Source organism: Pyrus communis, chromosome 2, assembly GCF_963583255.1.
Source record: "Pyrus communis chromosome 2, drPyrComm1.1, whole genome shotgun sequence".
In the NCBI taxonomy this organism is placed as follows: Eukaryota; Viridiplantae; Streptophyta; class Magnoliopsida; order Rosales; family Rosaceae; genus Pyrus; species Pyrus communis.
In genome coordinates this window covers 284,927-308,348 of record NC_084804.1, presented here as the reverse complement: position 1 = coordinate 308,348, position 23,422 = coordinate 284,927, and the positions used below count along the sequence as shown (strand labels likewise).

The window sequence follows — 23,422 nt, the reverse complement described above, 5'->3', positions numbered from 1 at the left end:
GGCAAGTGTTTCTCTCAAATGAGCCCAAGAGTTTTTTTTGTCTGAGAACCCAAGGGTATTGGACTAACATATACTTTGAACAATTTATAAATTCTAAATTAATAAGTTAGTTGCATGAAGTTAGAAATAATATTAGTGATGTTGATGGTGGTTGGTGAGTCGTGATGTGCTTAAAAAGTTTATCATCCATTCCCATTGCTTCTTTTTCCTTTCTTTGTCTATATACTTTCCTCAAATCTCAAACACAAAAAATTAAAGCCAAAATAAAAAACGAAATGATTATCAATGAGCCACTAGCTTTGGGGTTTTTTGATGAGAGCAAATGCTTGCAGCCCCATATCACAAAAACCCATTTTGAAAAAAAGAAATCATTTTCAAATAAAGTCGTAATTTTGATTAAGAATTGTTATTGATACTTTAAAAGTCTAATTGTATGCTTCAAAATTTATATATCTAGAAAGAAAAAAATCTCTATTGAAGTTTTTTGAAGTGCTAATAAAAATAATTCCCTTTTAGTGATATTTTTTTTTTTATAAATTTCAGAGGGATTAAGCTATAAATCAGAAACACTATTGCGATTGTCATTTGTCAATATCTATTACATGATCAGTTGGGAAAATGTTCTGCAGATGTTCATTGCAGGCACAGAGGCTAAGACTTAGGCCTTACTATTTTCAATAGAATCGACCTGAGCCGGATCGTTTAACCTTGGGTAAAAATTTTACGGCCAGACAGGGCCTTAGCAGCTACTCTTCCGGTCCGATCCGGCCCAACTTACAGGCCTACTTGAGGGATAAAAGAGTGTTTCATTTTTTTTTTAAACGATAAAAATTTCATTAAATACGAACAAAAGACTTAAAGTTTCATTAAATACAAACGAAAATGTTTACATCTGTTAGCAGATACCAAGCAATCTCTCCCCAGAACCTCACCTTCATAATAACTGAAACTCCAAAGTAGATATAATTCATCCGGAGAACAACCGCATAAAATGTAAACTCTACAAGAACGTAGCGAGCCCTCAATTTTATTTTAACATTCAAAGACAGCAAAGAGCCTACAGTTTCTCAATCATATATATATCGATCACATCATGACATCACACACAAGAACAAGGCCATCAATTTCCCAAGTAAAAGGAGACTAGTCTTTTAGTTACATGCAACTGGTTGGTCTTGGACTCTTGGTGGGTCCTACTAGTAAAGCCGGCCGGCCTACCACCTGGCGGCGGTCTTGTTCTTGTTGCCACCGTACAAGCGGAAGAGATTGAAAGCAGAAACACAAGAGAGCAGCACAGTGCTTAGACTGACCAATAATGCGCTGGCAATTCCCTCCCCAACTTGGTTGCAAAACTTGTCATACATATTGCATATCTTCATCCATTGCAGCTCTGGCTGTCCCAACTTTGCAAACACCGCCGACTGTGCCGCAGCTCCTACTGCTGCTACACTCACATATGCCATCACCTACATTACACACAAATTCTTTACACCTCTTTAACACATCAATTAAGTATTAAATTCTGACTAATTAAGAGTAGGTAAGGATTTTCTGCTGACTCTGACTACAGTTTATTTTTGCAAGGTTAATGCACAATCACAAACTGGATACAGTACAACATGCATATCTATGTCGAAAATATCAGTATAATGTAAGAGTATGAGTATGAGACAAACATTTAGAGCCAGATTGTATAAATCATTGTTTGGAAAAGTCCTGTTGATAAGCTTTTGGTAAATCCTGTTTTGATATGGAATTGTGAGAGAGTGTGGTATACCAATTCTATATGGGATTTGACTCAATATCAGGAGTCCATTTAATTCGCATTGTGATATGATTTAGCTGTTTGAGTTCCATACGAATTCTAATAGGAGAATTCTTGGAACACTGCTATATATATGTTTAGCCACTGCTCTTGCAAAGGTCTGCTCAATTTTGATTATTGATCCGAATACCTATTGTTCGGTGAGTACTTGTGCTTTGTTAAAGAGGAGAAGGTTAAGCCTATTCGAAGTGCTGCAATGGCACTGTCTTCGATCTCGGGTTCTGCAGGTTAGTTATCATGCAAACTTTCAGTATTTTCTCATGAGCATGTTTGGTTTAGATATACATCTTGTTCTTAGTTCTTGATAATTCAATTGGTTAACTTATGATTTATGGTATTAAGACATACATGTGTTTATATATGTCTTACATGTGGTATCAGAGCCAAAGTATTTCGACCATTGAATTAAGAAAATCTAAGTTGAAGAACAAAAGCTTAAATCTGCCATATTCTCAAAGTCTTGCGAGCCCAGAATATTTTTTTTTGGGGGACACTTAAACGACGACGTATTTCGGTTAAAAAAAAAAAAAAATAAAGGCTTTTCGGATTCTTCTTTTTCTGGGTTATCACTTCTGGGTTTTCGGGTTTTTCCTTCTTTCAAAGAATGGTGATGACAAAGGAATATTGTTTCTTTTCTTTCTTCATCTTTGCCATCTTGATTTTGTTCATTCATGCATTCATATATGAATCTTGGAAGGTATGAATGATTGTTTTCCTACTCGTCTACGTTCTTACTGATCAATTGAATATGTTTAAATATAGATGAAATAAATTCTTGTCTTGTTGTTAGTAATTCCGTAAGTAAATATTGCAGTATGTTTAAAGTGCTTCCGTTGCTATAGAAATTGATAACTGCAACTGTCTTACCAAACATTAAAATTGCTAAATACATCTGCAGAGTGATATTTGATTTTCACTCTCTTAAACATGAATCTGTATTGAAATTCCTTGTGAATTGTTTATTCTATATGTGTCAATTCTTGGGAGATTGAGAATACATATATGATTAAATTGATTCATATTTGGATTAAGGTGAAAGAATTGATGGAAATCAGGAATCTTATTGGATTCAATGAGTTGATTTCATTGTTGTCATTCTGCAGCTTCACTCAAAACAATTAATTTGGCTGCTGTGCCTATACTCACTGGTGGAAGCAATTATAGAAAGTGGAGAAGAGAAATTGAATTGCTCTTGACACTAAATGAGTATGACATAGCACTAGACATGCCACGACCTGCAGCTCTTAATGATAAGAGTACTAAATCTGAAAAAGTGGAATTTGAAAGATGGACAAGAGCAAATAAGGTTGCACTGTCTATATTGGAAAGTGGCATGACAGATACTGTGCGAGGAGGAATAAAGAAATGTTATCTGGCAAAAGACTATCTCATTGCTATTGAGAACAAGTTTAAAGAGTCACAGAAGGCTGAAATCGCTCAGTATATGACGCTTCTCACAACCTACAAGTTTGAGGGAGGCGGCTCAATTAGAGACCATATCATGAAGATGACTGATGCAGTTGAGAAGTTGAATTCATTAGACATGAATATATGTGAAAAACAACTTGTTTTCATGATTTTGCAAGCCTTGCCTTTGAAGTTCAGTCAACTGAAGGTTTCTTATAACACTCAAGACAAAACCTGGACAGTGGATGAATTGATTGCACAGTGTGTGCAAGAAGAAAATAGACAGAAGCATGACAAAGGAAAGGAAGTGGAGATTGTCAACTTTGTACAAACATCCAAGGGGAAGAAGGAGTTCAATGCCAATTCTGGAAGTTCGAATGCTGGTAAAACTTCTAAATCCAATTACTCTGATAAATCTGCCTTATCTGCTAAAATATCCAATTCCTCTAAATCTAACAATTTTAAAAGGAAAGCTAAGAATATTGAGAAAATAAGATGCCATCACTGTAAAACAAAAGGTCACTATAGAAAAGATTGTGAAATATTCAAGGATTGGCTTAGGGCAAAAGGTAGAACTGATATTTATGTCTGTGAAGAGTCAAATCTCATTGAAATTCCTGCAAACTCTTGGTGGTTTGATACTGGTGCGTCTGTTCACATAACTAACTCGTTACAAGGTTTTAAACAACAAAAACAATCAAATTCTTATAACGTCTTTGTTGGTGAAGGAACCAAAGTTTTAGTTGAAGCTGTCGGCATTGTTAAACTCAAGTTTGAAACTGGTTTTGTGTTACAATTAGAAAATGTCCTCTATGTTCCTTTAATGAGGACAAGCTTACTTTCTGCATCAAAACTAGTCCAGCAAGGCATCGTTTTCATTGGGGATGTTGAATGCACAAAATTTTTCAAAAGAGGGTCCTTGATTGGAAAAGCCTTTTTGCATGACAATTTGTGGAAGTTGCATTGTTCAATAGTTAATAATAATCAGCATGTTTTGAACACTACGACCAAAAGAATGCATATTGATGACACTTACATGTTGTGGCATAAAAGGTTAGGACATATTTCAAAAGAAAGAGTTATGCAGCTATCAAAGTTAAATTTTATACCCGTCATTGATTTCAGAAATACATCTGATTGTATTGATTGCATGAAGGGTAAAACAACCAATGTTAGGAAGTTAGATGTTAAGAGGAGCTAAGCTTTACTTGAACTCATACATACATATGTTTGTGGACCTTTTTCAATTAAAACTATTTGTGGGAATTCATATTTTGTGAGCTTTATTGATGACTTTTCCAGACACAGTTACATCTTCCTTATAAAAGAAAAGTCTGCAGTCCTTGAATGTTTCAAAATCTTTAAAAGTGAAGTGGAAAAACAGTTGAACTTAGTAATTAAAATTGTTAGATCAAATAGGGGAGGGGAATATTTTGGCAGGTATACAGAAGCTGGGCAACAGAAGGGCCCTTTTGCTTATTATCTTGAGCAACAAGGGATTATGGCTCAGTACACTACTCCGGGAACACCTCAACAGAATGGGGTTGCAGAGAGAAGAAACAGGACATTGATGGGCATGGTCAGAAGTTTAATTTCAAGATCTAAGCTACCTGGTTTTCTCTGGGGAGAAGCTTTGAAGACTGCCAATTACATCTTAAATAGGGTACCTACAAAGTCAGTATCAAAGACACCATTTGAGTTGTGGACTAGTAGAGCACCAACCTTTAATCATTTTCATGTGTGGGGGTGTAAAGCAGAAGCAAGGTTCTATAACCCTCATGAAAGAAAACTCGATCCAAGAACCAGTTCATGTTATTTCATTGGATACCCTGAGAAATCAAAGGGTTTAAATTTTATTGTCCTCAATCACATACAAGAATACAAGAGACTCACAATGCAATTTTTCTAGAAGATGAAGATGTATCAGACTTGGTCCTAGACAATTTCGAATTTGAAGAATTGGAACAACAGATTAATAGTTCATCTTGCATGGATTATAATCATGTTTCTGTGTTACCAAGACCTCCTGCATCAATCACTGATTTAGATGAAGAAATGCCTGGAACTGAAACTATTGAAGTTGTTGCTGAAGATCAAGTTATGGATCAATCTATAAACAGTTCTCCAACATTGGAAGACCCATCAAATGTTCAAAGCACAGATCAATTGGTTGATCAACAGCCGTTAAGGAAATCTACCAGAATTAAAAAACCGGCTATTTCTGCAGATTTTGTCTATCTCCAAGAATCTGAGTTTGATATTGGGGATATTGATGATCCTGTGACTTATCAACAAGCTGTTCAAAGTTCTCAAGTCACCCTATGGCAGAAAGCTATGGAAGAGGAGTTAGAATCGATGACCAAGAATAATGTGTGGACACTGGTGAATTCCTCGTCCAATATCAAGCCGATTGGGTGTAAATGGGTATACAAGACAAAAAGAGATGCTGCTGGCAGAGTTGAAAGATATAAGGCACGTCTAGTAGCAAAGGGGTTTAATCAAAAAGAGGGTGTGGATTATAATGACACATTCTCACCAGTTTCTTCCAAAGACTCGATGAGGGTTATTATGGCCTTAACATCACATTTTGATCTGGAATTACACCAGATGGACGTAAAAACTGCCTTCTTGAATGGAGACTTGCAAGAAGATATTCACATGATTCAACCTATTGAATTTGTTGAAAGGGGGAAAGAAAAGATGGTCTGCAAGCTTAATAAGTCAATCTATGGACTTAAGCAGGCTTCAAGACAATGGTTCCTTAAGTTTGATCAAGTAATCACATCTCATGGCTTTACTGAAAATAAGATGGATGACTGCATCTATCTTAAGTTTAAAGGATCGAACTTTATCTTCCTAATCCTATATGTTGATGATATTTTGCTTGCAAGCTCAGATTTGCAGTTACTTGTGGAAACCAAGAAAATTCTGAGCACAAATTTTGAGATGAAAGATTTGGAAGAAGCTCATTATGTGCTTGGAATCGAAATAGTGAGGGATAGACAGAACAAATTGCTTGGCTTGTCTCAGAAGGGCTACATTGAAAGGGTCCTTAGCAGGTTTAATATGGAAAGTTGTAATAAGGCCGATGTCCCAGTAAACAAAGGTGATAAGTTCTCTCGAGATCAATGTCCCAAATCTGAGCATGAGATTGAATTGATGAAGATGAGGCCCTATGCTTCATTGATTGGAAGTCTTATGTATGCAAACATATGTACTAGGCCTGACTTGGCATTCATAGTTGGTTTGCTGGGGAGATTTCAATCAAATCCAGGTGAATCTCATTGGATATCAGCAAAGAAAGTGCTAAGATATTTGCAGAGAACAAAAGACTTCATGCTGATATATGGTAGAGATGATTCTCTGGAGATCACTGGCTATACTGATTCAGATATTGCTGGAGATTTGGATGAACGGAAGTCAACTGGAGGATATATTTTCATGCTGAAAGGGGGTGCTGTTTCATGGAAAAGTGCTAAACAGACAATTGTATCAACTTCTACAATGGAAGCTGAGTTCGTAGCATGTTTTGAGGGAATGAAACAAGCAGTTTGGCTTAGAAATTTTGTTGCTGATATGAAGATTGTTGATTCTGTGAAGAGGCCTTTAAGAATGTTTTGTGACAATTCTGCAGCAGTGTTTTTCTCAAAGAATAACAAAAGAACTTCAGCTTCAAGATTGATGGATGTGAAGTTCTTTAAAGTTAGAGAAATGGTAAAGAAAGGGGAAATCGAAATTCAGTTTTTGTCAACCAACTTGATGATTGCGGATCCTCTGACTAAAGCACTGCCCAACAATGTTTTTAAAGGACATGTTGTTTGAATGGGAGTGTTAGAGTCTCTTGACAAGTGGGAGTGAATCAAGAAGGTTGCAGTTTAAACGGTTCATCGATGTGCATTGGTATTGAAGTTACAGTTCTACAAAACTGAGTTAGTTTTATTTTGGTTGAGTTTAATCTTCTCAGGTAGTTTAATGTTAGCTATTATTGTTAGTTGGTTTTTGAAGGGTTTTTCAGTTTTTCCATATAGAATTAACTTGTGCTGGAAAACAAATTTTATATATATAAGATAGTTTGGTTTGCTAAGAAATCATTTTGTGATTTTGTTGAAGCATACTTTCGGGACTATTGATCATACTATTGGCATTGATAAAATTTTGGTTATCAATTGTGATCATGGTCCTGTTGTGCTAAGATTGGCTTATATGAGTGGGAGTAATGTGTTTTAACATTACTAAAAATTTTAGTTCACATGCTTACAAATTGCAGATTGGGTGTGTAGTGATTGCTGGGTTAATTATGTAATGAACAGAAGAAACTGGGCAGTTCCATGCTTTAAAATGCTTAGGTAAGGTTGTATGTGATAATGAGCTTTTGGTTAACTTGGACTCGGTGATCACTTCCATAATTTATAAAGGCTGTTAGTCATATTTCATACTCAAGTGGGAGAATGTAAGAGTATGAGTATGAGACAAACATTTAGAGCCAGATTGTATAAATCATTGTTTGGAAAAGTCCTGTTGATAAGCTTTTGGTAAATCCTGTTTTGATATGGAATTGTGAGAGAGTGTGGTATACCAATTCTATATGGGATTTGACTCAATATCAGGAGTCCATTTAATTCGCATTGTGATATGATTTAGCTGTTTGAGTTCCATACGAATTCTAATAGGAGAATTCTTGGAACACTGCTATATATATGTTTAGCCACTGCTCTTGCAAAGGTCTGCTCAATTTTGATTATTGATCCGAATACCTATTGTTCGGTGAGTACTTGTGCTTGTTAAAGAGGAGAAGGTTAAGCCTATTCGAAGTGCTGCAATGGCACTGTCTTCGATCTTGGGTTCTGCAGGTTAGTTATCATGCAAACTTTCAGTATTTTCTCATGAGCATGTTTGGTCTAGATATACATCTTGTTCTTAGTTCTTGATAATTCAATTGGTTAACTTATGATTTATGGTATTAAGACATACATGTGTTTATATATGTCTTACATATAAAGGTATCTCAAATCAATTACAAGAGATTGTCTTGAAATATCGTTACAAAGACATCCGTTCGTTGAGGGAATTTCTTCTCCTTCCACAGGAGTAGGTATAAACTACTTCCTCAAGTCAATGAGTACACTGAATGGACTTAAAAGACGCCAAAAACTACCGACAAATAATAGTTATAATTAGTAGGACGAAATAAAAGGAGCTACTTATTTGTATATATATAAAAAATAAAAAAAAGGATAACGCATAACTAATTAAAAGGGGATTGATTCTAGATTGGTTTCAATCTTTTGAAATATTCTAAATCGGGTAATGCTAGAAAAATTAAATTTGAAAACTAAATTATGATTCATCAATAGGAATAAACGTTTAAGTAATAAATCAATTATCAACTTTCATACCTCTTAGTTTCTAAAACTTTATGTACAAATTTAGTCTAACATTACCCTTCTACATAAGGACCTAAAATATTGAAAATTAAACAAACGTTAACCCATCTGCGTTGAGTGACAATGTTATGAGCGTTAAGTGATGACATTATTAATGTTAAGTGATAAAGTGAATAAAACTTGAAGCTAATTTTCACTAATCGTCATCTTTGAAGCTCTAAATCCTTGTCGGCCCCTAAAGTTGAGTGGTTATTCGTCCTTTTTAACTCTAAAAATAGCTACTTAGTAATTTAAGATGTAAATAATCGATTAAGTTTACCTGATCGCCCGAGAAAATGATCCAAGCTATGGGCTTGCTGAAGAGCACATTGCCTCTAACCATGCTCACAACACAACGCATCACTTGCACCAAAGAGTAGGCAGCAACTATCCCATTAGCCACCACCAAAAACCTATATTATAAAAATAAAATTAGGTAAATTAAAATAACTCAAATAGCTAGGAAAAGGAAGAAAATTCTCAATACAGAAGTGATTTTCGCAAGTTATTGCTTATTTCTAGTGATCAGGTTGAATAAATCAAAGAAACTTGAAGAACAAATAAAAATTATTTCCCTATCATACATAATACGACCATCCAGAGAAAGAGAGAGAGAGTGAGAGAGAGAGAGAGAGAGAGAGAGAGTGAGATGAGGAAGAGGATTCGGGATGTACGTACACAAGAGCTTTCATGTCTGTAAATTTAGCTTTCTTCTGGACAGTGAAGATCTCTTTGATCTGAGTATCAGTCCCTACAAGAGCAGCAGCAACAACTCCTAGACCGCAGATTACACACCTCAAAACCAACTCGGCCAACCTCACCCTCCGATCAATCACTTTTAAGTTGGTGCTGTGATACACCGGAACTTTCCCAGGACTCACACCAACACCCAAGTAGCTCATTCTTCTTCCCCAAAAATTTACACTGCCAAAAGCCTAAAACTAAAAGTAGCAGTTGAAAAAAGAGCTCGAAGAAGAAAGTCTAAAACCAACACAACACCCCGCTCAGACCCAGCAATTATACACTATCATCACTCACCCACCTAACATCTACTTCCACTGCACTACTTTATATGGGTAATTATATTCGCACTATCTTTCTATATCATGTTTTTATATCATTTTAAATAACATTTAATTTGATTGATGAGGTTCTTCGCTGCCAGCATGCAAAGGCCTGCCAAGTGGTGAAAAGCAAAAGACTATTACACCAAGGAGTAAAGGGCACCTCATCGTCCCCTTAATGACGGGCATTAAATGTTTTAATGCCTATTTTTTTTACTCAATTCTAATATTTCGTGTTTTGTATAAATAAAATGAGAATATATGTGAACAAAATATATTTTTATTTTATTAACCTATAACGTTATTGCAAACGTATTTGTTTTATATAAATCTTTTTCATTACTTTTAAAATTTATATCTAGAATATTTGTTATTTATATTATGTAATCGGTTGTATATATATATTTTTTTAGTCTGTCTCGTCACATAACTTGATTAGACTCAAAACTTTGACTGCAATTAAGCCCACTTCGATCTTTCTTTCTTGAAAAATGTAAAATGCAGAAACATAGTGCCTAGGTAGGAGACTTTCCACAATCATTTTAAAAAGCAAGAGGCAATACCCTTTTTTTTTTTTTTTTTTTTTTTTTTTTTCCTCTAATTTAAATTGTTTCTAAGAGAAATTTTAAGTTGTGATGGAAATACAGATGGTTCATTATGTTTTAATGTAAGTGATAAAATTTTTTAATTTTTTAATTATTAATTTTTTAACACATATATCTCATCATTTATATAAAAATACGTGATATACCGTCTCGTGTAACTATCACGCTAAAAAATCTCTGTTTCTAGGTAGAGGCCGCAATAGTTGTTGTCCCGAGAAAGGTGGTGAGATAAGGTGAGGGACTTAAATTCTACCATTAAATGATATCTATTGCTGGTCCTGGTGGAATTCATGATGACCATTTTCTTCTTTTCTTCTGGGTGCACAATCATGATGAGCTAGAAAGAAAATAAGAACGAAATTAAAGAAAAATTAAGAACAAAAGAAGCTGATGAATGTAAATGGTACAAGAATGATTATGCATGGTGATGGTGGGTCATTTTATTTGAATTATTTGTTTTGGATTTGGTTAGTGGTTTAGTGTTACTGGTTGTCCCTCTCGAATTATCGATGGTCGGTAAGGTGGTTTACTTGTTTTTGTGTTTCATTCACATATTACTAGCTATGAGTTTTGGAGGATAAATTTATTCATCATCATGGTCATCAATTATCATGCTTCTAATTTTGACAATACATGACCAATATATATATATATATATATATATATATATACACACACATCATTACCGTGCGTGGCATTTTAGTTTTAAAAAAGTTGTTCTTACTGTTTTTAAGATACACGATTAGATTGACTCGTAAGCAAGTTTCTTGGAGAAGCAAACAAGAATGAGCTCTGCCCTAGCTAGTACGTAGCTAGTTATGCACCAGCCATACTTACGGGAGTAGCTTCTAATAATCCGTAAGATTACACAAAGACCTTTGTATTGTATTAATTCCTAATTATTGGTGAACAAGTTCTTATATAAGCAATAAACGTGCATGGTGTGGGATAATGGATTAATCTATATTTTCTTCTCCTAATGTGGGCGGTGGTATGAATTTTAATGATGATATTGAAACATGCTTGAAATCTAAAAGGACGGTTCGGATCCGTGCTGTGCAACAAGAGAGAGCGAGCGCACGCAACGATGCAATCTGATCAGATGATGATACTATGATGAGCCACACCAGAAAATGGTTAATGGAGACTTGAGACTTCGAGAGAGAGGGATGGAGTGGAGAGGAGGTATGACTTGACCCTGTAGGGCTCTGGCAAAAGCCATGCATGCATACATACATATCTGAAAGTGACGATGCCTGCATCCACCCATCTTCTTTTAATGCCTCTACCAAAACAAGACGACGCTAAGGCAATCACGTCGTTTCATTTTTCAACGTGTACAGTCGGCTCGCCTAGCTAGCTTAATTGCTGCCTTTCACTCGTAACAAAAGATAAAGTCTTCTATGGTTCTATGAACTAAACATTTTATATGGCATTGTATTATTTATTATTAGCACTATACATCACTGTAACCATATAATTGTATGGTTTTAAAGGAAGTTGCTCTTCCTATGAGCATGACACACAACCCAACCTGATAACGATGCAGCACAGACAGGGAGGAGAAAATTTATGTCCAACCAACAGTATCTGACCTTAAAGAAAAATTGGTGATTGGTGGGATCACGGGTAAAAACACAATTTTGATGAGGGGGGGCGGGGGTGGGGGGGGGAGAGGAAGGCCCCAAATAAGTTCACCTTCTTTTTTATGTAAGTGATATTCAAATTTAAGTGAACTAAAACATATTTAAAATTATGTGACACACCATCTTAGGCAGCTTAAATGCGCACGTTCAATTTCTCGGGGGAAAGTTTTTGCGAAAACCTGGCTATGGGCCACCTTTTTGATACCGGCCCAAATATTTTTTGTGATTCGGAAAGCAGAAAACGTGGCCTTTATATATATAAGAAAAATTACTTGGGCCTAGTGTCTGAATCCAAAGGCCACTATCTAGTTTAATGCATAGCCCACCCAAAATTTGCCAGGAGTCAATGCATCGATCAGATCACAACATTTTTGGGAAAATAAATTTATGGCAACGCTCATTGAATAGAAATTTAAAAAAAAAAAATTTCATTGGATCTGTATGTGATCCCACAAATGCAAATCTTAAAAACTTTGACTGCAAATCTTCCCGAGCTTTTCCTCAAGGAAGATACTCAAACTTGCACGAATTATCACCTGCAATTAAAAGAGATAAAAGAAGAAAGAATTATGGTATTTGTTAAATATCAAACAAACTAATGAATAGTAACTCATTGAAGGATCGATCTAAGCACAGAATTAGGTCAGTTGTCCAGAACAATGTACATGTTCCATTACAACTTAGTTCGAATTTTCCTCTCTGTAAAGTAGAGGAACTTGAAATAAAATATCGTCGATCTAAACAAGCGGAAACAACTGCGTGCTAATTAAGAGAGTTTAAATCTCAAGAATTATTACTTGGATCAAGGGCAGTGACCAATGCGGCAGAATTGAAGTAGCAAGTTGCTCCTTGCTGCTTGAATCTTTGATAGTAATTGTTGAAGGCGTAAGAGGCATGGTGCTGCGTAGTATTAGGCCAGAAGCATTCTTGGTTTTCTTGTATCTTGCTGCAGTCTGCACCTCCCGCTTCACACGCCCACTTCATTGCCATTTCCAGCTCCTCATCCAGGGTCTGCTCATCTGCTATGCACCATTCCTGATCTAGCTGCCCATCTAGTTTCATTTCACAATAAATCAAATTTGAGGAAATTATTACTAATAAATAACTTTCATCGAGGATGTGTGTGTATATTATACATGGAGCTAATTCTTAAGCGAATCTCTTTTTCACTTCAATGTTCATGGTAACATTATTGAATAAAATCGACAAGATGTAGCGAGAACATGTCATCAACATTCATGTAGACATCGATATTGCATATAAACACAATAACGATATTAAGTTTATGGTATGGATTACATATGGATCCCGCTACATGAACAGTTAAGCGGGATCTATCTTATGAAATATCTCATATGTGCACATCCATGCAATGCCAATATAACGAAAAGTTAACAGATAATGATTACTTTAACTGAATAATACCAGATCTTTGTGGAGTTAGAGCCAAAAATAGCAGAGGTAGCAGAACCCAAAGGAAAGTAGAAGACATGATTGTTCAACGGAAGCTGTCCAGTTCCACGAGCTTTAACTCCACATTTGTAAGTGGGATTTCAAAGATCTCCACCGACAGCCAGACAGCCCAGCACCACTCTCATCTTTTGAAAAAGTTGAAGTAACATGCTAATAATATATACGTTCCTTCTCTTCCACGAAATTACAGATCAATCTAAGCTAAGCCTTACTTTCTCTACAATGCCTAAAATGCCCTCATCTTTAGATCAGATCAAGTTTCGATTCGAGCCATATTCTAATCTTTGGCGTGAAAGATTTTGAACATATTGGTGCCAATAAAGGGATATACATTGTTCTAGACAACTTGGCTACGTTAAGTTTGTAGTTTTGAAAAAGTTGAATAACATGTAAATCATAACATGTAAATCATTGCACGGTTTTTTCTAAGAACTTCGACGGTACGCGGGAGCTTTTGCAACTGCACTATTAATCACGAAAAATCAGACATATGGGTGAAAGTTGGTAGAATATGTGCTACAATTGACAAATAATTAGTAGGTCATCAAGCCAGCCAACTGATCCCATCTGTGCCAAAAAATAATTCAAATTTACAAGAGAGTTGCTTCCTCATGCATTACCTACCTTCAAACTGTCTCTAAATTCTAATAAAATAGAATCTCATGAAGCACTCATGCCTATATTTTTCGATTTGTTCCTATTTGTTCCTCTCTGGGTTTAACATATATAACTTGAGGATTCAGTCCTATCCTTACCCTCCAATCTCCATCTCCTAAAACGTATTCTCTCTGTCTCTAGGTACTCTATAATGGATCGAAGGCCTTTGTTCATCCTCGTCGTTCTCTTCCTGCTTTGGGAATCAGCACCCTCCCTGCAGGTCCACGCTCTCAACTCCACTGATGTGCAGGCAGCAGTGACGGATATGCGATCAAAGTCTTACTACGGATTTGCCATTCTTCTGCAGATGCTAAATGCCACATCACAGCCATACCGAACCTTAACTTTCTTGATGCCTAGTGACTCAGAGTTATCAGCATCCCCAATATCAATAGACCATCTTGAAGATTTCTTGATCAGCCATGCTGTCCCAATGCCGCTCCTATTGAATGACTTTCTACATTTTCCGACAGGGAGTCTCATTCCATCTGGCGTTGAGAACAAGATGATCAGAATCAACAATCGCGGGAGACCCAACTTCGCTGTCAACAATGCACATATTGTCACACCAAATATTTGCCTGAACTCTTACATTAGGTGCCATGGAATTGATGCAGTAATTAAGTATGACAATGGGTCATCTATAAGTAGCTAAGTGAATCAAACATCAATCTGGTGGATTCAAATAAATTTCTCCGTCTTGTGGACGAATGTATTCCTATTGTTGTTTATTGTCCGTTCAGTAAAGAATGCTAAAGATATTGTAATTTGATGGATTGAACTCAAGGAAACTCGTTACTGACACAGAATAGATAGTATATAGCAGATAAAGGAATCCGCAAAGCTTCAGTTCTTCATTATTCATGCTCTTCAAGTGCATGTACAAAATTTTCTACTGTGAAATGACTTTCACCTTTCAGACAGTAAACCTTGTGTATAAGCTGACAGAGTAAATACTTCCAAGATGAACCGAAAGACGGAAAACTAACAGAAGGAAACAAACGACTAATAGAAACAATATGACCTTTGATCTAGATAAATCTACGGTGAATTTGTTTTCCATAAGTTCGTTTGGCATCACCCGATCTCCGATTTCCTTGTGCTATTCTGCTTTCTGTTTCCGTCTTCTGGCAACGATCAGAACTTTTGGACAACTTCCTGGAACAAGAGTTAAATCCAAACTCCATATTTTTTTCAGATAAGCTTTCATCATGTCGATATGTGGAGTTGTAGCCCATCTCGTCAAATTCCTGCAAAAGATCAACCATAATTTTAACATTTACGATTTGCAATCAACCTTGAAAAGCATGTAGGGTTTATGAGTCATTTAAGACACGAGTAAAACCAACGGAACACATAATAAGTAAAACAAAATATTGTGTCACCTTGGACTTTGTTTTTGGAAATGGGGTCAAGCAAGGATTCAAATCCTTCAGGAACATGTCATCTGGACTACCAGGGCTGGCTGGTTCACCAGAGCTGAACTCCTGGTTGAATGAACAGATTATTATTGGAAAGGAAATAGGAAATGAAATCTAAGATCATCTAAGTCCTATTGACAATCGCCATTTGTAAAATGACTTAAAACCACCACAAATTTGCTACCAATTTCTGTTACTTAAAAACTCATTGAAAACAAAGTTGTTACTCTATTGACTGATTTAAAGAACGATTGCTAGCATAAGGTGTACTTACATGAGAATTAGAGTATTCCTTGTCATCATAAGTTGGAGTGCTTGGAGAAGTGTCATCACGTCGAAAACATGCCCTAACTGAACCTTTATCTGCCTTCACCTGCTCAATCAAATTAATCAATATATAACATTCGTCAGACACCAGCATTTGGTTTCTTGAATACAATATGCATAATATTCCACATATAACAAAACATGAGGTTCCATCTAACAGATGAACATGACACCTCTTACACAAACAACTATCCAGCACCCGGAAAAGGTCGAATAACACCATGAATTATTAAGCAACTCCAAGTGAATAACCCAAGTACGATTATCAAACCAACTACCTATGAACTAAACAACAACATGAGGTTCCATCTAACAGATGAACATGACACCTCTTACACAAACAACTATCCAGCACCCGGAAAAGGTCGAATAACACCATGAATTATTAAGCAACTCCAAGTGAATAACCCAAGTACGATTATCAAACCAACTACCTATGGACTAAACAACAACCAAACGAGACTGAATTCAATGCATTTTCATCCTAAAGAATCCTCTAACAGTAAATTGCAATATGACATAGAAGGTTTAATTAAGGACTGGAAAAGGTTGATGGTAATACCTCTGCAAGATCCTCTGCAAGGCACTGAAGCTGACCAGTAAGAGAACAAACCTGCCTTTGAAGATTTGGGATTACTTGTTTTGCTTGCTTCAGTTCTGACCCCTGCTTCTCCAACAGCTCTTGAAGCTGAGAATTCATAACATCCGGGAACAAAATTGCGCTCTTCAAAGATTTGATTTCTTCCCTTTGCTTCAAACACAAATCCTTCAATTTATCCACCTGCAATTTCCAAACAACCCCACTGCCTCATTATCTACAAGTGGCACCAAAATCCGCCAATTTATCACAAAAAATCAGAACTGTACTGCCTCATTGTTAAAAAAGTCTTGAAATTTGCTCCTAGTTTCTTAATTCCTAAATTTTCAAAAATCGCACTCTATTAATTGTCCAATCTTATAGCTGTAAACCTGTTGAATTTTCAGAAAGATCTTCAATTTACTCACAAATAATTTCAAAAAATCAAGCTTTAAAGATATAATTACAGAAACATTTGAAATTTGCAACACTAATTTCTACTTCATAGATGCAGACATAGATTGAACAAAGAAATAATGCAAAACTATCAATATTTTGAACAGAATTAGTAAGGGATAAAACTCACTTCTCTGTTCTTTTCTTGAATCATCAATTTAAGCTCGACAATTTCAACTTCTTGCTCCTTATTCAAATTCAAGAGCTCTCTCTCACTCCTCAACACCATGGCCAGCGTCCTGGTGTTCCCTTTTACCTCAGTCAACGCCTTCACCTCCTTTTTCTTATCGGACGAGGTCGTTCCTGCTCCTTTCCCAAACAGCTTCCTCCCCAGCGCCGCGAAATTCGAACCCGACCCATTTTTAGCCGGCTTTTTCAATCCGCCCGCGATCAGATCCGACGGAATCACCAGCCCCGTCGGGTTAATCGGCTTGGCCTTGGAAGTCGACCGCTTTTCCATAAACTTTTTCACCATCGTGGAGATATTGGGATCCGAGGTCTTGGATTTGACGACGGGGCGTGAGGAAATGGGGAGCTTGAGCTCTGTGGAAGACGAGGGGTCGGAGAAGTGCGAGGAGGTCGAGGAACGCGCATCGTACGAGCTGTACCGCGACGAGGGCTTCATTGCAAGCTACAAACTTACTCTTCTGCTCTGCTAGGTTTCTGAGGAAGAAGGACACAGGGGTGATGCCGGCCCCTCTTCAATACAAAATTCTGAATCGGACTCGGGTAGTTGGCGAAAGTACCTCACTTTATCATCAGAGATAGAAGTAAATCAGACTCCTGGTGCTGTGCCGTTTGGATGAGTTTTTGAAAAGAAGAGGAATGGAGCAGAGTGACACGTGGCTCTGTCAGCACCGGGTGTTTTGCCGCTGTCTGAATTCAAATTTTTTTGCGCCACCCGCGCCGTCCGCCTTGGTTTTGTTTGATTGTGTTAGTTGCAAAGCCCCCTCGTTCCGTTTGTGTATTACGGAAATACCATTAGATGCCTTACTAGACGGTGTCGTTGCATTTCAAAAAGGATAAAGTTGAGCAAACCAAAGTCCCCACAAACCCAGTTTCGAAACTGAATTCGGATCCTCAGGATTTTAGAGATCTGTTAATTTTAACTATTTATTATATATCGTACGATCATAAATTATTTAAAATAATTTTATTTAATATTAAATACAAAATTTAATAAAAATTAACCGTACAATATACGATAAAAAAATATCATTTACGAATTCGCATAACCCTCACCAAAGATCCGGAAAGGATGCTGTTGGCTGAACTAGTGCGCTACACTCAATAGTCAAATTTACACAAAAATTCAAAGCCGGGCATTATTTGCAGCCCCTGAAAGCTTTGAGCTTTTTATGCCACAAAAAAAAACCCGATTTCCCAAGTCTTCAGAGAAGAGGGAAAATCTCACCAATGTCTGAATTTCTGAACTGACCCCTTGATCCCAATTCGGAAACTGTCGAACTCAATTTACAGTTTTCGAATTTTTGGGGGTTGAAGAAGGCTTCTTGGATATATACGTGCGTTTGAAGTTTGAACAGGCACAGTTAAAGCAGCCAAGCTGGTGGTAGTGCTGCTCGCGAGCTCTCGCAGCTTCAGGAAACAACGATATGGGTCGTTCTCGTGGAAACTTTCACTCTGATGAGGACCCCACTCAAAGGTCGTAGTTGCTTTTCAATTAAAGTTTTGTTATTTTTTGTGTAAATTATTACTTGAAGTTGCATCTGACCTTTGCGTGGTTAGGGATTTTGATTGGTATTTGGGGAAATTTTGGCATTTCAGGGTACGTTTTGGAGCTTTAGTTGTGTTAAAATCATCGATAGTTTGTTAAATTGTTATACTAGAGAACAACTGACTGTTTGGTCAACAGGAAAATGTGTACTTGCCTGAATTTTTAGTCAATCACACATGACTTGTAGGATTTGTATTTTCCCGGAAGATGCAGGGAAGCCCACGTAGCGAGTTATAATTTTGCAAATGTTTTGATTTTAGTTTTCGCATTTTTTTCTGCCCATCAGGCTGCCTGTGTCCTATGACAGAATTCTTTACTCAATATCCGTTTTTGCTACTTGGATTCTACTGGTGGTTCATTATCTTTTAGAGACGTCTATTAAGTTTCATCTGAATACCAACTTTTGATCAAGCAGATCAAGGAGAAAAAAGAATGCATCCATTGGAGAAAATTTAGAGTCTTCAGCTGCAGGTACTTTCCCCACTATCATGTAGTAATCAATTGAATCCGTTAAAAAGTGAGATATTGCAAATGGTTTGTATAACTTTGCTGTTTCAACTTCTTGTTATAGTGGTAGTACGAGGTTATAATCATGCCAACAGAGAATTACTGTCTCGTCTTTGTTAAATGACATTCTTTATTTCGTTTGTTATAATTATCCAAAAAAGTTGTGTTTTCTTTGTTATTCTTTATTTCATTTCCAATTTTCGAAATTTTGCGTGCAGGTCAGGCAACAAGTGAAGGAAAAAGGGATTACCACTGCAATTATTGCAATAAAGACATCACAGGGAAGGTCCGAATCAAGTGTTGTATGTGCCCTGATTTTGACCTGTGTATAGAGTGTTTTTCTGTTGGAGCTGAGGTGACATCCCACAAAAGCAACCACTCTTACAGGGTTATGGTTAGTATTAAGATCTGTGTCTTTTTTCTTTTATCTTGTTAAGTAGAGTTCTCCGTGGTTTGTAATTATTTGACAAGTGATGTGAATGGAGTGTCTTGTAAGATAGAAATGAGTGTATCCCTGTTTAAGCAACTATCTAACAACTAAAGAGTTAGACTTCCTTTTTCTATGAAGTTGAGAACTTGAGAGGAATATTGTCACCTAATACTTTATCTTTTGACTTACCCCTTCAACTAATAGTATAACGTTCATTGTATGTAACTGAAACTCTGTTTGTAAATGCTTTTCTAATGGTAAAAAATGTCTGGTCAGGTGTTTATTTTTTAATGTATTTCCTTATAATATTTGATTTTTCTCACGACAGAGTTGTTAGTCTAGTTTTTATCCAGTTATGATGCAAATAATAGTGACTTTGGACAATGAATTGCATCCCTCCCTGCACTTACGCTTACTTTTCATTTCCCCTTCAACAGGACAATTTATCTTTCCCACTTATTTGCCCAGACTGGAATGCAGATGATGAAATACTGCTCCTGGAGGTATTTTAATTTGCTTTTTAATCCCTCAAATGAAGTTGCTAGTGATCCTTTTCTATTTGACTTGTATCCGGTTTCAGTCTTTTTTCTATACATTCGTTATTGTAGGCAACTGAAATGTATGGATTGGGGAACTGGGCTGAAGTTGCTGAGCATGTTGGGACGAAGAGTAAAGAGCAATGCATAGAACACTACACAAATGTTTATTTGAACTCACAGTACTTTCCTCTTCCGGTATGATGCAATTTTGAACAAGTCAGTTCTCATTCGAGTTTTAATTTTTCACAAAAGTAATCAAGTTGTGGAATATATCTGTTCAAGGACATGTCACATGTTGTTGGAAAAAATAGAAAGGAGCTTCTTGCTATGGCTAAAGGGCATGGCGAGGACAAGAAAGGTTAGTGATAATTACCTCTCCGTGTTTAGGTATTTTTGTTTCCTTCCATTCTGAACCAGTACCATGTTCATTAAAAAATTGTTGTCGTATTGCTAGATTTATAAATCTCATGGAAGACACATATTAGATGAATTTCCGCATTCAGCTTTTATATATTTCTCTTCTACTAAAATAAGAAAAGCCATTAATTCTGGTGAATTAGGAGGTACATACTTTGTAGTTTATGTATTCCTTCTGGTTGTTTTGATTATTTTCTTTTTCATTTTATACTCGGTGTTAGTTTTTCTTATTATCAAATACTTATGACTGTTATAGGATTTCCTACACTGGGGGATCATAATTTGAAGGAGGAATCTCCATTTTCTCCTTCAAGAACCAAGTATGGTCACTATCCCAATAGATTCATGAGTTAGACTATTAGTACACATTTGATATGATACATTTTAACTTTGAAATTTTCTTAATTTACTCAGAGTGGAAGATACGCACAAAGGTGGCCCCTCTGGCCGTTTAATGTCTAGCATGAACTCTGGTCAGATAAGATCTATCGTTGACTCCCTGTTTATGACTTTATCAAATAAAGATGATCTTGGACGATTCTCAGGTTTATTCTTTGCTTTCCTGTAATTCAGATGTAGAATCTGGACTTCGCTCTAGTGGTGCAAACGTGGCAGCAGCAGCAGCCGGTAACAAGAAACCATCCAGCATGGCCCAGGTTAAAGATGGTCCTGGTGTCATTAAACTGGAAGGTGATGCAAAGTTTCCACCTATAAATTGGTTATATGTGCTAACATAATTTGAAACAAGTTTAAACACTAAGGCTAATAAATGATGCTTGTACTCCGTCTGATTGGATGTGTGAGCGTTTGTTTTCAGGTAAATCACATGACTGATGTTCTCTTAAGATGGAATCATGTGCCTGAAGAATAATATTTCTTGTTTATCGCTAACGTCTACACATTTACACATCTACTATCTATATGATTATTAAGTTTAGAGAATTGGTGTGGGATCCATAATTTTATACAATAGTGATGAACTCCCGAATCTTACTTGTTACTATTATTTCTGGCAGATCCTCATGCGGAAAGGAAAGGGAAGAAACCAAGTTCTTTGGGGAGTAAGGGTCCTTCTTTAGTGGAGAGTGGCTATAATGCCAAAAGGCAGGAGTTCGATCCTGAATACGATAACGATTCTGAGCAGCTATTGGCTGACATGGAGTTTAAGGATACTGACACTGATGAGGAGCGTGAGCTGAAGTTAAAAGTGTTGCGAATCTATGCAAAGAGGTAGTCGCTCACTAAGTTGCTTTTGGTGCATATTTATACTCAGATTAGTATATCATATCCATTCATTTCATGGAACTTGATGTAGCATAACGCAGGACAAGTTAACAATGAAGTGAAAGAAAAAAAGAATATGAACTTTAGTCATTAATGCAACGGATGAGGATTTTTGTTTTGTGTGTTATTTTTTGGCTGAACTTCCTTTTTGTATTTTCGATGTACGTTGAGTTATATACTACGTAGCAATATAACATGACTAGAAGTTGAGATTTGACGCATCAATTATTGTGTAAAGCTATTGATGTTTTAACCTTCATGGGGATAATTTGTTTGCAGACTTGATGAGAGGAAGCGTAGAAAGGATTTCATACTAGAAAGAAATTTATTATATCCTAATCCTTTTGAGGAGGACCTATCACCTGAAGAAAGGGCTATATGTCGACGATATGATGTCTTCATGTGTTTCCATTCCAAGGAAGAGCATGACGAATTACTTCACACAGTTATTTCAGAGCATCGCACTTTGAAAAGAATTCAAGAACTTAAGGTATGGTGATTGGCTGAGAACAAACTGCTCTTGGATAATAATCCATTTTCAGTTACCAATTGGAATGCGTTGTCCATTTTTCATGTAGAAGAGCCGATCTTTCCTTTCACACTATAGACATGCAACTCTGATCGTAAAAGTTTTAGTGCATAGTATCTAAATCATGTCCAATTATTGGTTGCTTTTTCCACTTGGCTCATCACACTCTTAATCTACAAACAGTTGTCTTATAGCAGACACGCACAAATACACGTGGATACGGAATCACGGATGGCTTTATTAAGTCCTTTCACGAATATTGCAATATAATCTTACAGGAAGCGAGAGCTGCTGGTTGCCGTACATCGGCAGAGGCAGATAGATATCTTGTACAGAAACGAAGAAGGGAAGCTGAAGAAAGTGCTCGCAGAGTAAAGGAAAGTGGGCAAGTTGGTCCAAGCAGTCAGGGAGGTCCAAATTTGTTCATGTCCTCGGAGTCTGTTGGCATTGGCAAGGACTCAAATACAAGGCCAGCTGGACAAGCCACTTCAGGCTCTGCCAGCGAAATGGATATAATGGGATTTAATGGATCAGATTTACTGTCTGAAGCTGTAAGTATTCATTTTCCAACTTATTAGTTTGTCAATAAGCAAGCACAATTGCTGCTCGCTCCTAATTTCGATACGGTGTGTTCTTTTATACTCGTTATATTTGTTAAAAGCCTTTCTTTCTGAAACAATCTACTTTTTTTGTGCCATGGAAGGAGAAACGCCTCTGCAGCGAGATTAGATTGGCACCACCCGTTTTCCTTAAGATACAAGAAGTTATATCAATTGAAATCTTCAGTGGCAGAGTCAGTAAAAGATCAGATGTCCATCACCTATTCAAGATTGAACCTAATAAGATCGACAGGGTTTATGACATGCTCGTGAAAAAGGGTGTCGCTCAGCCTTGATGGGTGACGCTGTTGCAGGCTTCTTCTTGTTTTTGTTGTAAATTATGTTCATGTGTATCAGTTTTGTTCGAGAGAAATAACAAATTCGCAAATGCTACTGCTGCTATATCATCCTCTCTCAATTTCACAAAAATCTTAGTTACGATGTTCAACTAGCTTAACAGATATGAAAGAATGGTAGTCTCTGCTTTTCTTATATTTACTG

General features: G+C 36.6%; 5 protein-coding genes across 6 annotated transcripts; 2 read left to right on the top strand and 3 right to left on the bottom strand.

The window, feature by feature from the left end:
* Positions 1 to 841: 841 nt before the first annotated feature.
* Positions 842 to 9,705, bottom strand: LOC137726921 (CASP-like protein 2B1). The gene is made up of 3 exons (XM_068465873.1): positions 9,334 to 9,705; positions 8,936 to 9,068; positions 842 to 1,466 (listed from the first exon to the last, which is right to left on the bottom strand). Exons 1-3 carry the CDS (start codon positions 9,555 to 9,557, stop codon positions 1,215 to 1,217), a joined length of 609 nt encoding a protein of 202 aa, XP_068321974.1. The 5' UTR covers positions 9,558 to 9,705; the 3' UTR covers positions 842 to 1,214.
* Positions 9,706 to 12,304: 2,599 nt separating this feature from the next.
* On the bottom strand, positions 12,305 to 13,551 carry LOC137724349 (PLASMODESMATA CALLOSE-BINDING PROTEIN 5-like). Its single transcript, XM_068463087.1, has 3 exons — positions 13,396 to 13,551; positions 12,768 to 13,022; positions 12,305 to 12,506 (listed from the first exon to the last, which is right to left on the bottom strand). Exons 1-3 carry the CDS (start codon positions 13,460 to 13,462, stop codon positions 12,472 to 12,474), a joined length of 357 nt encoding a protein of 118 aa, XP_068319188.1. The 5' UTR covers positions 13,463 to 13,551; the 3' UTR covers positions 12,305 to 12,471.
* A 700-nt stretch (positions 13,552 to 14,251) lies between these two features.
* On the top strand, positions 14,252 to 14,755 carry LOC137726858 (uncharacterized). The gene has a single exon (XM_068465813.1). It carries the CDS (start codon positions 14,252 to 14,254, stop codon positions 14,753 to 14,755), a length of 504 nt encoding a protein of 167 aa, XP_068321914.1.
* Positions 14,756 to 14,953: 198 nt separating this feature from the next.
* Positions 14,954 to 17,552, bottom strand: LOC137722166 (uncharacterized). The gene is made up of 5 exons (XM_068461135.1): positions 17,012 to 17,552; positions 16,411 to 16,629; positions 15,796 to 15,894; positions 15,486 to 15,587; positions 14,954 to 15,350 (listed from the first exon to the last, which is right to left on the bottom strand). The coding sequence occupies exons 1-5, from the start codon at positions 17,504 to 17,506 to the stop codon at positions 15,132 to 15,134; spliced, it is 1,134 nt and encodes a 377-aa protein (XP_068317236.1). The 5' UTR covers positions 17,507 to 17,552; the 3' UTR covers positions 14,954 to 15,131.
* Positions 17,553 to 18,140: 588 nt separating this feature from the next.
* Positions 18,141 to 23,415, top strand: LOC137725723 (transcriptional adapter ADA2b-like). Of its 2 annotated transcripts, XM_068464492.1 has the most exons (14): positions 18,141 to 18,544; positions 19,032 to 19,087; positions 19,342 to 19,517; positions 19,991 to 20,056; positions 20,162 to 20,287; positions 20,375 to 20,450; positions 20,766 to 20,829; positions 20,924 to 20,982; positions 21,083 to 21,199; positions 21,526 to 21,538; positions 21,593 to 21,739; positions 22,073 to 22,283; positions 22,601 to 22,873; positions 23,026 to 23,415. In XM_068464492.1, the coding sequence occupies exons 1-14, from the start codon at positions 18,495 to 18,497 to the stop codon at positions 23,215 to 23,217; spliced, it is 1,626 nt and encodes a 541-aa protein (XP_068320593.1). In that variant the 5' UTR covers positions 18,141 to 18,494; the 3' UTR covers positions 23,218 to 23,415. The 2 variants fall into 2 exon arrangements, with proteins under 2 accessions (XP_068320593.1, XP_068320592.1); XM_068464491.1 differs by having other exon boundaries at positions 21,526 to 21,739.
* Positions 23,416 to 23,422: the final 7 nt, after the last annotated feature.